The 15,067-nt window shown below is 41.9% G+C and overlaps 1 protein-coding gene and 2 pseudogenes across 1 annotated transcript in view; all 3 read right to left on the reverse strand.

Annotated features, from left to right (window-relative positions):
• The window catches only part of CUNH10orf67 (chromosome unknown C10orf67 homolog), a 196,609-nt gene that overhangs the window by 16,352 nt on the left and 165,190 nt on the right, over nucleotides 1-15,067 (reverse strand). The window contains exons 14-15 of the mRNA XM_089693700.1: nucleotides 13,155-13,229; nucleotides 12,991-13,081 (exon numbers count right to left, since the gene is read on the reverse strand). Coding sequence (XP_089549826.1) covers nucleotides 12,991-13,081; nucleotides 13,155-13,229 — 166 coding nt within the window. The remainder of the gene's footprint in view (nucleotides 1-12,990; nucleotides 13,082-13,154; nucleotides 13,230-15,067) is intronic.
• Nucleotides 3,366-3,572, reverse strand: LOC149449122 (U2 spliceosomal RNA; annotated as a pseudogene).
• Nucleotides 10,612-10,759, reverse strand: LOC149449123 (U2 spliceosomal RNA; annotated as a pseudogene).

Genomic DNA, 15,067 nt, shown 5'->3' on the forward strand with positions numbered 1-15,067 from the left:
CTCATGTCAAGTGTCAGATTAGTCTGATTAACTCATCGTTTATATGAAAGGAAATATTTAATTTAGGAGAAGGGTGAGTGTTAGACCACAGATATATTTAATTATACTTTAACTACACTAATGTGTTTGGTCACACTTTCCGACAGATTATTGCAGGAGCACAGCTGGAAAGCAAGACCAGACTTCTGGACAATAACAGAGAGCTTGTGTTTTTTTCTGGTGTTCTTAGAAGACAAGATGCAAGAGATGTAAATTTAAGATGTTATACAGCATCAATACTAAAATATAATTATTATTGTTATACAGGATTTATATAGCGCCAACAGGTTGCGCAGCAATTTACAACATGAAGGCAGACAGCACAGTTACAATACAATTCAGTACAGGAGGAATCGGAGGGATGTGTATTAATTCATAGGACTATCATGTAAGTAAAATTTGCCTGCCACACAGCAGAAAGTACATGTCTGGCAACCCCACGTCAAAAGAAAATCCCAAATGAACTTTCAGCTTTAATATCGCTAATTACATTCCAAGTGCATCAAAACAAAAGTTGGATGACTTTACAGTTTGTTTTCTTTGGGTATCAGTTACAGCCTGAGTAGAAAAGTCTTTCCTACCGGCATGCTACAGTAAGACTCTTGCTGTATAGAAGCAGTGGTCTCTCTACAGAGGTCAAACATACCCCTGTCTGTCGGGGCTGTGCAAATCTCTGGACTGGCTGAAAAAATGTTACAAATCCTTTGGCAGGTAAAAGAGCTCCCCATATACAGTATATCAGGGGTGCTCAACCTTTTGAAGAGTAAGGGCCACTTAAATATGGTTACCGGTTGCGGGCCACAAAGAAATGAAATGATTCAGAAGTTCAATTTTTTTATTTTGAATAGCAAAATGAAAATTTTATTCCTGCAGTCGCTGGGAGGGAGAGGAAGAGAAGCCAGCTTTCAGTGGTTGCAGAAGGAAAATGGAGAGGATTGGCTCCTGTATATGCCACCCCTCCTGTCCAAGTGTAAAACAGAATGTGACAGGGAGATTGCAAGGGCCCCCTGGAACATGGGATGGTGTTGCCATTGGGACCCCTGATGCTACACCAGTGGTTGGGGTGTGTGGTGAAAACACGTCTCAACTATGGGGTTTTACTGTACCCTCAAACTGCAAATGTAAACAAGCTCTTACTGTCCTGAGCCCCCTATAAGTCTGCTTCACACTACAGTCCTGGCCAAAAGTTTTGAGAATGATACAAATATTAATTTTCACAAAGCCTGCTGCCTCAGTGTTTTTAGATCTTTTTGAAATTTCCAAGGGAGCAACTGGGTGAGGTAGTCTTCCCATGATGCATCTCTGAGGCCCTGGCTACATCACGAGGGAACTACTACATCACCAGTGCTTCTAGAGACAAGGAATGGTCTCTAAATGTAAGGAAACAACCAAATGCCTTTTTTTTAATATAGAAACTAAGATGATTTGATATAAGCATGCAGAGCTGCAGGTAGGGGATTTTTATGTTGAGGAAGGGGGTGCTTTACATTTCAGCTGGATATACCATCTCATTGAGTTTTCACACTTTCACTTTATGTTTGCGTGTGTTTTCGCCCATAATATAATTTTTCATTACCATCTATCCAACCTGGAGAGTGTCCGTATGGTGGTAGGGACAGCAGAAAGTAAGCTCCTTCAGGAGTCATGATTAGTTCTTGATAGTCTGTAAAGCATTGCACAATATACAGGTGGTATATAATATATTACAAATATAAAAATAAAGTTCTGTTCAGTCCAAAGACATGATAGGTCAACTTGAAACTTTTAATTAATTCAATCTTGTCAAAGTAGCAGCTATTGGAAGACAGGCATTCATTATCTGTGGGTACATAATAATGGCCGCATAGAAGCTGAGCAGGTTAAAGGATGCAAAGACATGAGATAACATGATTACATGCTTATGAATGCCCAATGAAGCCGCTGATACTTCTTAGAGGAAACAGTTGGGCAGATAAGAAAACCCCATCTTATCACTGTTTCCGCTTTCATAAGCCCTTGCTTCCATGTAGCTTCCTTGTTACACTCTCTTGGCATAACCATGAATGCTTGGCCTTGCTGAGCGTTTATATTAACCACTTCAATACCGGCCACTTTCACCTCCTTCCTACACAGGCCAATATTTAGCTTTCAGCGCTGTCACACCTTGAATGACAATTGTGAGGTCATGCAAAGCTACCCATATGAAAATATTAACATTTTTTTGAGACAGATAGAGCTTTCTTTTAGAGGTGTTTAATCACCATTGGGTTTTTCATTGTTGCTAAACAAATGAAAAAAGACCAAAAATTTTGAAGAAAAAAAAACATTTTTCTAAGTTTCTGTTATAACATTTAGCAAATATACGTAATTTTTTTCTTCACTGATGTGAGCTGATGAGGCTGCACTGATGGGCACTGGTGAGGCAGCACTGACAGACACTAACGAGGTGGCACTTATAAGCTGCACTTATAATCAGGGCACTGTTGATAAGTGCCCTTATTATCAATGTAAATGTGGCCTGTCAAGATTGCTGGTTATCGGCTCTCTCTTCCTCACACAGTGACAGCATGTGAGGAAAGGAAATGCCGATAACCAGCATTTGTTTACATGGGCTCAGCTGTGATTGGACACAGCTGATCACATGGTAAAGGGCTGCTGTGACTGGCCTCATCCAAAAGACACAGCAGTCACAGAGCATGCCTGGGGCATGCAGGAGGCGTGTTCTGGGAGGAAATCTATAGATGCCTTTTCAGAACAAGAGAGCTGCGCTGTAGCCATATTTCGCTGCGCTGCAGCCATGGCACATTAATTAAGTGGTTAATTGCAGAGTAGGCAGTCAGAAGTGTTTGGAAGTGTCTTCTTTAAGTAAAGGTAGTCAGGACTACAGCCATTTTAATATTTATTCTTTCAACTGTGGAAACCTGTTTTAGAAATGGTCTAGCAATCCACCAGATATGAAAATTTGGTGCAGGAGTTGATCCCCTAAAACTGGTGCAGGGAATAATAGATGCTGTCATAGGAGGCCTGCACACAGGGCCATGGATAAGGGGGTACCGCCAGTTCTCCTCTATGGGGCCCAGGTCAGCAGGGGGCCCGGTATAAAAATTACTCTTGGACTAGCCACAAGGCTTGCCCAAAAAGGTGCATGCAAGAAAAGCAATTAGTGACATGTCCTCCTGCCAGTGAAAACACAGCGGGGCCCCATACCCATAGTGATTTTCTGGCACATCTGAGTTACCACTCCCGGGGGGGGGGGAACACATCCCTGAGAGCAACTTGCGCCTCCCAGCCCCTAGCCAGAAAAATGCAACTTATTCATGCCAGAAGGGTATTAGAACTTAGGGAGAGCCCTGTCTTCAACCACAGACAAACCTGGTGTACCGGGCCAAATGCAACCTGGGAGGAGAAGGATCCCTCCCACTGTTCCCACTTTATTACATTAAGAAAATACTAATGGGCACTCCTCTATCCTAAGAGGTACCAACTTTCATTCTCCTGAAATCTGATAAGTACAGATACTACACTTGTTCATAGCCAAAAGGCCAAGAAATGGAGGAGAAGTGTTGGGCAGTCTGATATCCCTGTGTTTAAATAGCCATAAACAACATTTTTTGGATGATAATGGGTCTGTTTATTGGCTACTTTAACATCTATAACTAGCAACAGAAATGCCTTCTTCAAGACTCATATTGTACTGCAGAAGCATTTATCTAGTTTAACTTGAGTCTATGTATTCAAGAGGACCTTTCTCACAGTCTGGTAATTTGGCACTATTGACACAGTGATCATTAAGACTCTTCTTAATGAGTAGACAAGACACAAATGCTGAAGATAAAGCTCTGAAGTCACAGCAATTCTTTACCTGCTTGTCAACAAAAGAAAGCTCAAACACAGGTATCTGATGCACAGAAGTCACACATATTATCCCAACTGATTACATTGTTTTCCCTTTTCTTAGCACATTCCCTCTGATAATATGTGTGAGGCTGGGAAGAGCTTAGCAGACTATAGCTGACCAAAAAGCAAAATCAAGCTTCCAATTCCCTCTTCTAAGTCAGACTATTTCTAAATGTGTTAGAGTGTGTTTGTTGTATAAAAAAAAAAATAATAGGATTTCTGGAGCGGGGACCATTCTTCACTCTGAAGACCTCAAATTAAGATGCATCTGACAGGAATAGCTGAGGTTCTGGGTGTAGAGTAGACTCGTGTGCAGTGGTGTATTTAGGTTTTGTGCTGCCCTAGGCAACAAAAAATTGCCCCCCCCCCGGAGAGAGCCTGAAACTGACCAACATCACCCCTGCCCCCCCACCCGAGAGAGCCTTCCACTACCGTCGCCCCCATACACTGGCCACTCCCCTCCCAGCGAGAGAGACCCTCACCTTCACAGCTCTGGACATCCCCGGGAACGAGAGTCAAGCAGCCCACAGCCTCTCAGATCCCACCTGGTCCCCAAGCTGCATGTGTCCCCTCTTCTATCCCTTCTTCCAGGGGGGCGGTGCTGCCCCCCTGAAAAATGCCGCCCTAGGCAAATACCTTGTAGTAAATATGCCCCTGCTCGTGTGCGTCTCAATTATTATCCGGCTGTCTTCAGACTTTCTAAGGGTGGCTATACAGGGCCTGATCCTGGACCAAACAGAGTATCTGAGCAGTGTCTGTGTAGATCAGGCAAAAATCTGGCCGGGTAGGGTTTTCTTAGAGGGCATTATAGTGTACCTTTGACTCACTTGCTTGTTAATGGGCAAAATGGTATTTAAACTAGTCGAAAAAATCTCTGTAAAAGCAGTTGCCAATCCTTATTTTTAATTAATAATTGAGATAGTCATTAATTGAGATAATCATTAGATTTCTTATTAAAGCAGCAGCCATCAAAGTCACAAGCTGAAAACCACAAAATGATCTTTCGACAAACAGATTTCAGGATGATTAATGTCTGGAGCAGCCAGTACCCCAACAATATGAGTGCAAAACTCAATTACATTAGCTATGGTCTCACTGTAGACTGCTTTTCTCACCTCCCAATTGTCCCTTAGACCACCCAATGTGGCCAACAGCAAAAGGAAGAGTCTGTTGTAAGATTCTGCTGTTGCCTCAGACCTGCCAGAGGCCACAGGGCATCTTTAAACTGCACAGGTGAATATATATCTTCTTCTTCATTAACCACTTAAGCTCCGGAAAATGTTACCCGCTTCATGACCAGAGCACTTTTTGCTATTCGCAATACTTTAACTGGCAATTGCACAGTCATGTAACACTGTGCTCAAATGAAATTTTTTATCACACAAACAGTGTTTACTTTATTTGGTATGTGATCAACACAATTTTCTATTATATAACTGAAAAAAGACAAATTTAAAAATATATATATATTTTTACTTTCTGCTATATTAAACAAATCCAATAAAAAAAAACAAAATTTCTTCATAAATTTAGGCTAAATATATTCTACTACATGCCTTTGGTAAGAAAATATCCCAATAAGTGTTTATTGATTGGTTTGTGTGAAAGTTATAGCATCTAAAAACTACTGTATATCTTTTATATCTTTTTATACTACTAATGGCGGTGACCAGTAACTTATAGTGGGATGTGATAGTACAGAGGCAATCTGACACTGACTGACACTAGATTGGAATTGGGTAACAGACATCTCCAGTGACAGAAAAACAGTGATCAGTGATATTACTATACATTGTCTCTGTACTAATGACAATGGCTGGAAAGGGGTTAACATCTAGGGGCGATCAAAGGGTTAACTGAGTGCCAAACAAGGCGTAATGTGTGTTGCTTTTAGTAACAGATGTGGCTGTGTCTTCTCCCTGATTTGCAGGGAGAAAACACAGTCACATCACTGCTCTGTGTACAGAGCCCTGTGTTGTTAGTAAACACAGGGTTCTGTACTGTCATTTGCTAAGTCGATCAGCAGGTCCTAAGCATAAATCATTGTCTGGGATCAGTTAACTGACTTGTGCTGTAGCGAATGACAGAACAGATAGGGAGGTAGAAATGCTGGGATTACTGGAATTGCTGCATCACATACATGTACATGACCCAATGCAGCAGGGACACCCTGCAGTAAAAAGGCGATGGGTGGTCCGCAAGTAGATACTTTTTATTGAGATTAGGAGAAGTTTTACAAACATACAAGCAGGGGCGGACTGACAACTCATGGGGCCCCCGGGCAATAGGGGATCATGGGGCCCCTGTGTCCTTGCCCAAACTCAAAAAAGCCTATGAAAAAGGTACCAGGGGCATCTCATGGGGCCCCCTACTGACCCCCCGGGCAATAGGGGATCATGGGGCCCCTGTGTCCTTGCCCAAACTCCCTGTGTCCTTGCCCAAAAGTGAGCAAGTGAACTCATAATGTACATACGTATGACATATATTGCAAACAGCGAAAACAGTAACCATACATAGCATAGGGTAACAAATTTGTTTAGACCAGAACGAAATTGAAAATGGATCAATCAGCACAATGAGGAGGTGTATTGTTCAGTGGGGGTCACACAAGCTGCATACTTAATTCGATAAACCCAATGAGTAGAGTATGAGAGAAAGGAAAGGTGGAGCAGCAGGAGAAGGGTTAAAGAGAGGGGCAGAGGGAGGTGGCCGACCAGGGGAAGTATCACCAAGTGGAGGTGTATCTGTGTTGTAGGGAATATCGTCATAATTCCAATAGCTGCTGGTAGAAATTATGTGGAAGAAAATTTAAGACCCATTGTTTCCAGACTTTACAGAATTTCGACATGTTGCTTTGAAGTTTAGCTGTAAGCTTCTCATTGAGGGGGAGCATATACAGTGTCTTGAAAAAGTATTAATACCCCTTTGCCATGTTACAAACAAAAGATAAATGTATTTTATTGGGATTTTATGTGATAACCAACACAAAGTGGCACATAATTGTGAAGTAGAAAGAAAATGATAAATGGTTTTCAACATTTTTTACAAATAAATCTGTGAAAAGTGTGGTGTGCATTTGTATTCAGCCCCCCGGAGTCAATACTTTGTAGAACCACCTTTCTCTGCAATTCCAGGTGCAAGTCTTTTTGGGGATGTCTCTGCCAGCTTTGCACATCTAGAGAAGGACATTTTTGCCCATTCTTTTTTGCAAAATAACTCAAGCTCTGTCAGATTGGATGGAGAGCGTCTGCGAAAAGCAATTTTCAAGTCTTGCCATAGATTCTTACTTGGATTTAGTTCTGGATTTTGACTGGGCCATTCTAACACATGAATATACTTTGATCTAAACCATTTCATTGTAGCTCTGGCTGTATGTTTAGGGTCGTTGTCCTGCTGGAAGGTGAACCCCCGCATCAGTCTCAAGTCTTTTGCAGACTCTAACAGGTTTGTTTCTACAATTGCTCTGTATTTGGCTTCAAACATCTTCCCTTTAGCTCTGACCAGCTTCCCCGTCCCTGCTGAAGAAAAGAATCCCCAGAATATGATGATGCCACCACCATGCTTCACGGTGGGGATGGTGTGTTTAGGGTGATGTGCAGTGTTAGTTTTTTGCCACACATAGCATTTTGCTTTTAGGTCAAAAAGTTCAATTTTGGTCTCATCTGACTAGAGCACCTTCTTCCACATGTTTGCTGTGTCTCCCACATGGCTTCTCACAAACTGCAAACAGGACTTCTTATGGCTTTCTTTTAACAATGGCTTTCTTCTTGCCACTCTTCCATAAAGGCCAGATTTGTGGAGTGTACGACTAATAGTTGTCCTGTGGACAGATTCTCCCACCTGAGCTGTGGATCTCTGCAGCTCCTCCAGAGTTACCATGGGCATCTTGGCTGATTCTCTGATTAATGCTCTTCTTGCACGGCCTGTCAATTTAGGTGGACGGCCATGTCTTGGTAGGTCTGCAGTTGTGCCATACTCTATCTATTTTCAGATGATGGATTGAACAGTGCTCCGTGAGATGTTCAAAGCTTGGGATATTTTTTTTATAACATAACCCTGCTTTAAACTTCTCTACAACTTTATCCCTGACCTGTCGGGTGTGTTCCTTGGCATTCATGATGCTGTTTGTTCACTAATGTTCTCTAACAAACAGAACAGCTATATTTATACTGAGATTAAATTACACACAGGTGGACTCTATTTACTAATTAGGTGACTTCTAAAGGCAATTGGTTCCACTAGATTTTAGTTAGGGGTATCAGAGTAAAGGGGGCTGAATACAAATGCATGCCACACTTTTCAGATATTTATTTGTAAAAAAATTTTGAAAACCATTTATCGTATTTTTTCCACTTCACAATTATGTGCCACTTTGTGTTGGTCTATCACAAAAAATCCCAACAAAATACATTTACATTTTTGATTGTAACATGACAAAATGACAAAATGTGGAAAATTTAAAGGGGTATGAATATTTTTTCAAGCCACTGTACATTTTAAGAAGAACTAATCACAATAGGGCTCTTGACTGGTTCTCAAGCTTTCCTTACAGTAGCAAAAATAAATGCAATGTATGCCAATCAACCACTACCTTTAAAATGGAAGGGCCATGACGGAGTGTCATTTGCAGTGTCAGTGGGAGGAACTTAATTAAAAACAAAAAAAAAAGACTGTAATAGTTATAGTGTTGACTGTAGAACCCGTGTGAACTTACATTACACATTTACAGGAAGAAGCACAGATAACAGAGGAGGCATGGTTCTATATGACCACAATAGCTATACCAGGTGTTTTACAGTAGCTGGAAGGACTCCATGCAGTTAGGTTACCATAGCACAAAAGCACATATTTTCATATACAACCTGATTTGCATAATCTCCAGCTCCCCAATGATGCCGCCAACAACAAATCCGAATCATCTGTATTACAGAATGTTATTGTTGGGGATAATTGCTCAGTGAAGCAAAGAGAATTTATAATTAATTCTGCACTAGCACACGGTTGTCCATGTACGAGATACAAGAAATGCATTATTGTACTGTTATAATTTTATTGACTGAGGTATAGTTACATATGGCAGACAAAATTTGGTGCATTCCAGGTTTTATAAAAGTATCTTAAACAGCCAGGAAAAATATCTAACTAGTTGATTTTTAGTAGGGGAAGACTACAACCAAAAGTGATATTTCAGTTTTTAGTAAATGCTTGAGAAATTAATATTTTATCACATCTCCAGAAAGCCTGATACTCTTCAGTTCCCAGGCCTTGTTACAAGGGGGATTCCTATTCCCCCTATTGAACCACACATCAACTCATTTGACCCCCATACATTTCCAAGCAGGACATGTTATACCTGGGAACTAATTTATACACTCACCAGCTGCTTTATTAGGTACACCTTGCTAGTGCCGAGAAAATATCCCCCACACCATTACACCACCACCACCACCAGCCTAAACCATTGATACAAGGCAGGATGGATCCATGCTATCATGTTGTTTACGTCAAATTCTGACCCTACCATCTGAATGTCACAGCAACCAGTCGGCCCATTCTCCTCTGACCTCTGACATCAACAAGGCATTTTCGTCCACACAACTGCTACTCACTGGATATTTTCTCTTTACGGACCATTCTCTGTAAACCCTAGAGATGGTTGTGTGTGAAAATCCTAATAGATCAGCAGTTTTTGAAATACTCAGACCAGCCCATCTGGCACCTACAACCATGCCACGTTCAAAGTCACTTAAATACCCATTCTTCCCCATTCTAATGCTCAGTTTGAACTTCTGCAAGTTGTCTTCACCACATCTACATGCCTAAATGCATTGAGCTGCTACCATGTGATTGGCTGATTAGTAATTTGTGTTACTGATCAATTGAACAGGTTTGTTGTTTTTTTTTAAGTCCACGGAAGTGCGAAAAACGAACACCCGTAAGTGAACAAAAAACGTGCTAGTGCAAAACCAACACAAAAAAGTGCACTTAGGGGTGTGCTTTGTCCACCCCCCAAAGGGGTAGGACCTCTACCCTGATCCCCCGGGGCACGAAGCTCCTGACAGGGACAAGGTTCCCATGTGGTCCACCTATCCAAAAGGCCTGGCGGACCCCTTTCCTTGTGGCTAGCCTAAGCCAACCACCAAGAACTTGGTCAGGGTGGCTCTCCCGAAGAGAGACCCCCCTAGGGACAGGGGAGGAAGTAACCAAAAGGCCACACATCCTCCCCCTAGACTTCAGGGTAGGCCCGAGGACCCACACCCTACCATCCATGAGGAAAAAAACACACACATAAGTGAAAAGTGACAAACGTGGGAGAAAAATAAATTAAATAAATAAGTAACAAAAAAAGTGGCCGTGCAATTGTGCACTGGCTAGGCCTTGAGGCCTGTAGCAGAAAAATTGCCCTGGACTTAGCCAAAAGGCCTAGCCCTAAAAGGCGCAGTGCAGGAAAAGTGTTTGGAGCAGTGACCATGTGCACGTTTCACACTTGGGATCCCATCCCCATGTGTTACTAAGAGCACCCCTGAGGCGACCACTCAGGTGGCATTGTTCCGTGGACTTTCTGCCTCCCCAGCCCCTGGCCAGACAAGGTAGATCCGTTCAAACCAGGAGGAACTGGGCCCCTCTGGTTTTTTCCAGGGGGAATTACTCCCGGGCTCCATCATCCTGTGGGCACCTCGGTTTCTGTTCCAGCCTGTACTAACCATCAGGACCCCCATCCTACCAGCAGGGGTACTATACCACCCATCATCCCCGCAAGCAGGAATGATGGTGGAGCACCCCTACTGGACACTGATAAGAACAGATACTACAATTGATCTTAGCCAAAAGGTCGAGAAGCGATCAATTAAACAGGTGTACCTAATAAAGTGGTCGGTGAGTAAAATTAGGTCTGTTCTAGAGCACAATTGTCCCTGTATGGGATCATTTTTAAATTGTTTTGTATTATGGAGAATACTACATGAGGATTGGGGCAAATCAGGCAGAAACAGAGCTATGAACTATAGTGAGGAGATGAGTAATGCAGATCATCTATAGATAAAACAAAAGATGGCCATATATAAGAACATTTCTTTAATAATATACTGTATATATCCTGTTTTCTTGGAAAAGTGTTAACTATGCTTTCAATGTGTTATGAAAGAATCTGCAAGATTCTAATGATAATGAATAAGGAAATCATTAATGGTCCAATCCTGTCCCTGATCAGGAGCACAAAATGAAACTATATTTTCATCCATCTAAAGGCCTCCTTATCACTCCCTTGTTGGGAAATATTTGTGGATTTAGCTAATCCATCCAGATTTTCACTGAGGAAATGGAAAGGGGTTACCCTCGTAAGTGCCACTTTTATCCCTCAGGTGAATCCCTGTCACAGTCAGGGGTCAGGCTCAAAGACCAGAAGCTATAGCAGTAAAGAAACACCAACCAGCAGGATATGTATACAAGAAGATCACCCTGGCAGATGACGCAGGCTCACCCAAGTTGCAGGGTCTAAGTACTAACCAATATTCACCAGAGCTCCTAATAGTTGGGATGGATTTTGCTGCATGTTAGCACCAGGTGGCTGTCCTCAGGATCGACCCATCAGGAGGTGAGGCAGGTGGGGAGCAGTAGCGGATATAGCAGGTAAGAATTAAACAGAAGTGTAGTCAGTAAACAAGCCAAAGGTTGGTAACAAGAAGTTGCAGGTTGGGATCAAGCAGAAATGTAACCGAGGAACAAGCCAAAGGTTGGTGAGGAGCAGTAGTGAAGATATGGAAGGCAGCAGGAGTGACAAGAACAAAAAATTGGCTGAGAGAGCACAATAATCTGACAAACAGGAAGTGCAGAGACATGGCTTACATCAGGAAAATCATGGGAAGAGCAAAGTCTTCAAGGTTCAAGACAAACAGAGTTCAAGGCAGGATCATTCAAGGAATTGTCCAGGGAGCTGTTCAGAATTTAAGGTGGCTTAGCAAGAAAATACATCGACAGACAAAGCAGAGGTTGCAGGTTCAGATCTGGGTCCTGACAGTCTGATACAACTGATAGGAACATTTCTTCACTTTGTTCTTTTTAGGGAAGCATCTGCCTGTCTACAGGTATGACTAGCCTTGTAGCACATTTAATTTAACTAGTGCTTCTAAATATACTGTATATTTAGAATTTCTTTAAAGGATTGTCCAAACACATAGCACCCTGGCAGAAATCAGGTGTCCAATGATCTTACAGTAAAGGTTCTAGTTTATGTGAACAGAACTAGAGCAAACCTGTAAAAGCCTTTTCACAATTTCATTCTTTCTGTTACTCTTAATTCATTCATGTAAGCATGTAAACATAGACTGAATTAGCTACAGTAGTATGTTTCACTCTAGGATAAATAATGGTTTTACATCCACAGAATCACTGTGTAATAATGCCCCAAATACTTAACTTTTCTAGTCCAGGCTTTCACCTGGTTGCCTCCAGCTCCAGTTGCAGCACTGAGCCATGGCAGGGGTGGAAACCGTGCATGGGGGAAGGCACTGGTTGGCTGCCTCTGTCTGCACATAGATTCCACCCAACACTGCAAATCTGTCCTGAGAAGACCAGTGCACCTGTAGCTAAAAGAAAATCAAATTTGCAAAGTGGTACACATTTCTTAATATCTTTGTATTGCTGGCAAGCAGCAGTTAGGGGGAAGAATACCAACAGGTTTCACATTTAATATATGCTGCCTGCTGTGAATTATCATTCACTGAGAAGTCCATTGATCATAGAAATACATAAGGCTGAAGGAACACCTTGGTGATTCCTTATATCAAAATTTATTAGAGGGGTAAGTTACTCTTCCTATACACTAATACCGATATTTATATAGACTGAGAGAAAAAGAAAAAGACTTGTTGATGATCACAGACACAGACTTGGATTGCTAGACACATGTGCCCACCTCAGAAAGCTTCACCCACCTTTAGGCAGATGACCATAAGCAAGTGGAATTGTGATGGAGGAGGCCGGGGTTACAGCTTCAATAGTAAACTCAGTAATAGCTTTCAGCTTGCATAAAGAACACATTGCCATAACACATCATATATTGGGTGCAAACCTTACCATTTTCCACATATGTTTCTTGCTCAGAAGCATCTAGTTGGTCATCAGAATTCATATGCATAGCAGAAGGTGTCTTTGCTCCTATTTGGGGCTAGAGAAGGGGGTTAGGTTAACTTTCACCCCTTTCAAATATAAGTCAAGAAATATGTATCATTTGTACTTACCAGAGGTAAGCCTAGCGGATAGAAGCTATTCCGTACAGGTAGATCAGGAGGCAGGGGTCCCAATGTACTATCGGTCTGTACACAAGATGACAACATAATATGTACTATGGATTACTGAACTGAAAATCACACCCCATGGCAAACCATATTGAGAAAACATTCTACTTTTTTATGTGTTCATATTATATAGTGGAAAATTATTTTTAATCAAAGAACCTTAAATTAATGACTCAGGTCTCTGATATTTCTAGTTTTTGGTTGAGGATATGGAGTATGAAACCGAAGAGTTTGGAGCAGAGAGGAAGGTCAAGATGTTGGGAACTAGGGATACACCGATACTTGTTTTTTACCGGCGAGTATGAGTATTGATACTTGTACTCAAGTACTCGCAATATCATTTACCAAAACCTATGCAGTGGGATTTGAGCCCATACAAAATGAATGGGCTCAAATCATACTGCAAATAATAGCATGTGATTTGCACAGGAATGTGGTGCGATTCTTGTCCAAATCACATGCGCTTTCCCTCACCGCTTCTGTGTGAACCCAGGCTTGTCATAGTGACTTTAGCCTGGGTTCACACAGAAGCGGTGAGGGAAAACGCATGCGGGAAACCCTAAGCAATTTGGGCAGGAATTGCACCATATTCCTGTTCAAATCAGATGCTATTGTTTGCTGTGCGACTTAAGCACTGCAAAGAATATTTGTTTTTTATTATTTTGTATGGGCTCAAATCACATTGCAAAAGGTATTGGTTTTAGGTATTGGAGCATCTGCATGAGAACAAGTACTTGTGCAAATGCTTGGTATCAGCACGACCCTACTGGGAACTATAGCAGGGATATTTCAAACCTATTGTTCCCAAGATATATCAGAAATGAGTGGATAATTCAACCCTCAAGACTTCACCTAACTGAAATATCATTTTGACTGGACAGACCCCTTAATTACAATTAATAGAACTGGTTATGTACAACTATACATTAACGTATGTAAATGTGGTATACAGTCCAAGAAGGGCTAAATAGGTGCAGGAACTCCCTGCCTTCTGAGCCACCTCTTGTCTCTGCCCCATACCCACCCCCTAGGACAGTCCCTTGGTTCCACCTCCCAGTATCGTCTCTTTTAGAGAATATAGAACCAAGCATCATTTTGTAGTGCTAAGTAAGGTGCATGAAATTTGTTAATGATAACAATAAAAGTATATCCCCTTCAGCCAGTAGCAATAGACACCCCCTAGCAACAATTGACCACCACAGCAAAATACCACCCCAACAACAATAGACTCTAGCAACAACAATAGATCTCCCAGCAGCCAGCATCAATGGACTCTCCAGCAGCCAGCACTAACAGACCCCTCCCTCAACAGTATATCCCTTCCAGCAACACTTGACCCGTGCAACATGAGCCCACCTCCCCAATAAAAATAGACTGCCACATAAAAATAGATCCCAACCAGCAACAATAGATGCCCCAGCAGCCAGCATCAATAGACTCTTCAGCACATCCCAGAACCCCTTGCCACTACTGTACATACATTCAGAGCTAGACTTAAGTGACTGTGGTATTGTGGGGTTACCTACACCTTGATCTGATCTGTTCATGGATCCATTAATACCAGACTACCTGAGAGTGGTCAGATCTGGTCATCATTTTAAGCTGTGTAAACAATGGGCACAGACACTCTGAATATCACATGGAACTTTTGTGTGTGGTTTAAGGCAGGACTGCTTGGGAATTGATGGGTGAGGTGTGAAGTAGAAGACTTTCAGGTGCATTGAGCTATGTTTGGCACATAGCTCAATGCACAGGAAAAACTAGAAGATCCAAGATATAAAAAACCCAAAGATATTACCAAATTCTTACCAGCTGATTCCAAAAACAACTGGACATTGCAATGTCCATGAAACTTT

The sequence above is a fragment of the Staurois parvus genome, unplaced genomic scaffold (assembly GCF_062004578.1).
Source record: "Staurois parvus isolate SC_StPar_1 unplaced genomic scaffold, SC_StPar_1.0 ptg000636l, whole genome shotgun sequence".
NCBI classification, from domain to species: Eukaryota; Metazoa; Chordata; class Amphibia; order Anura; family Ranidae; genus Staurois; species Staurois parvus.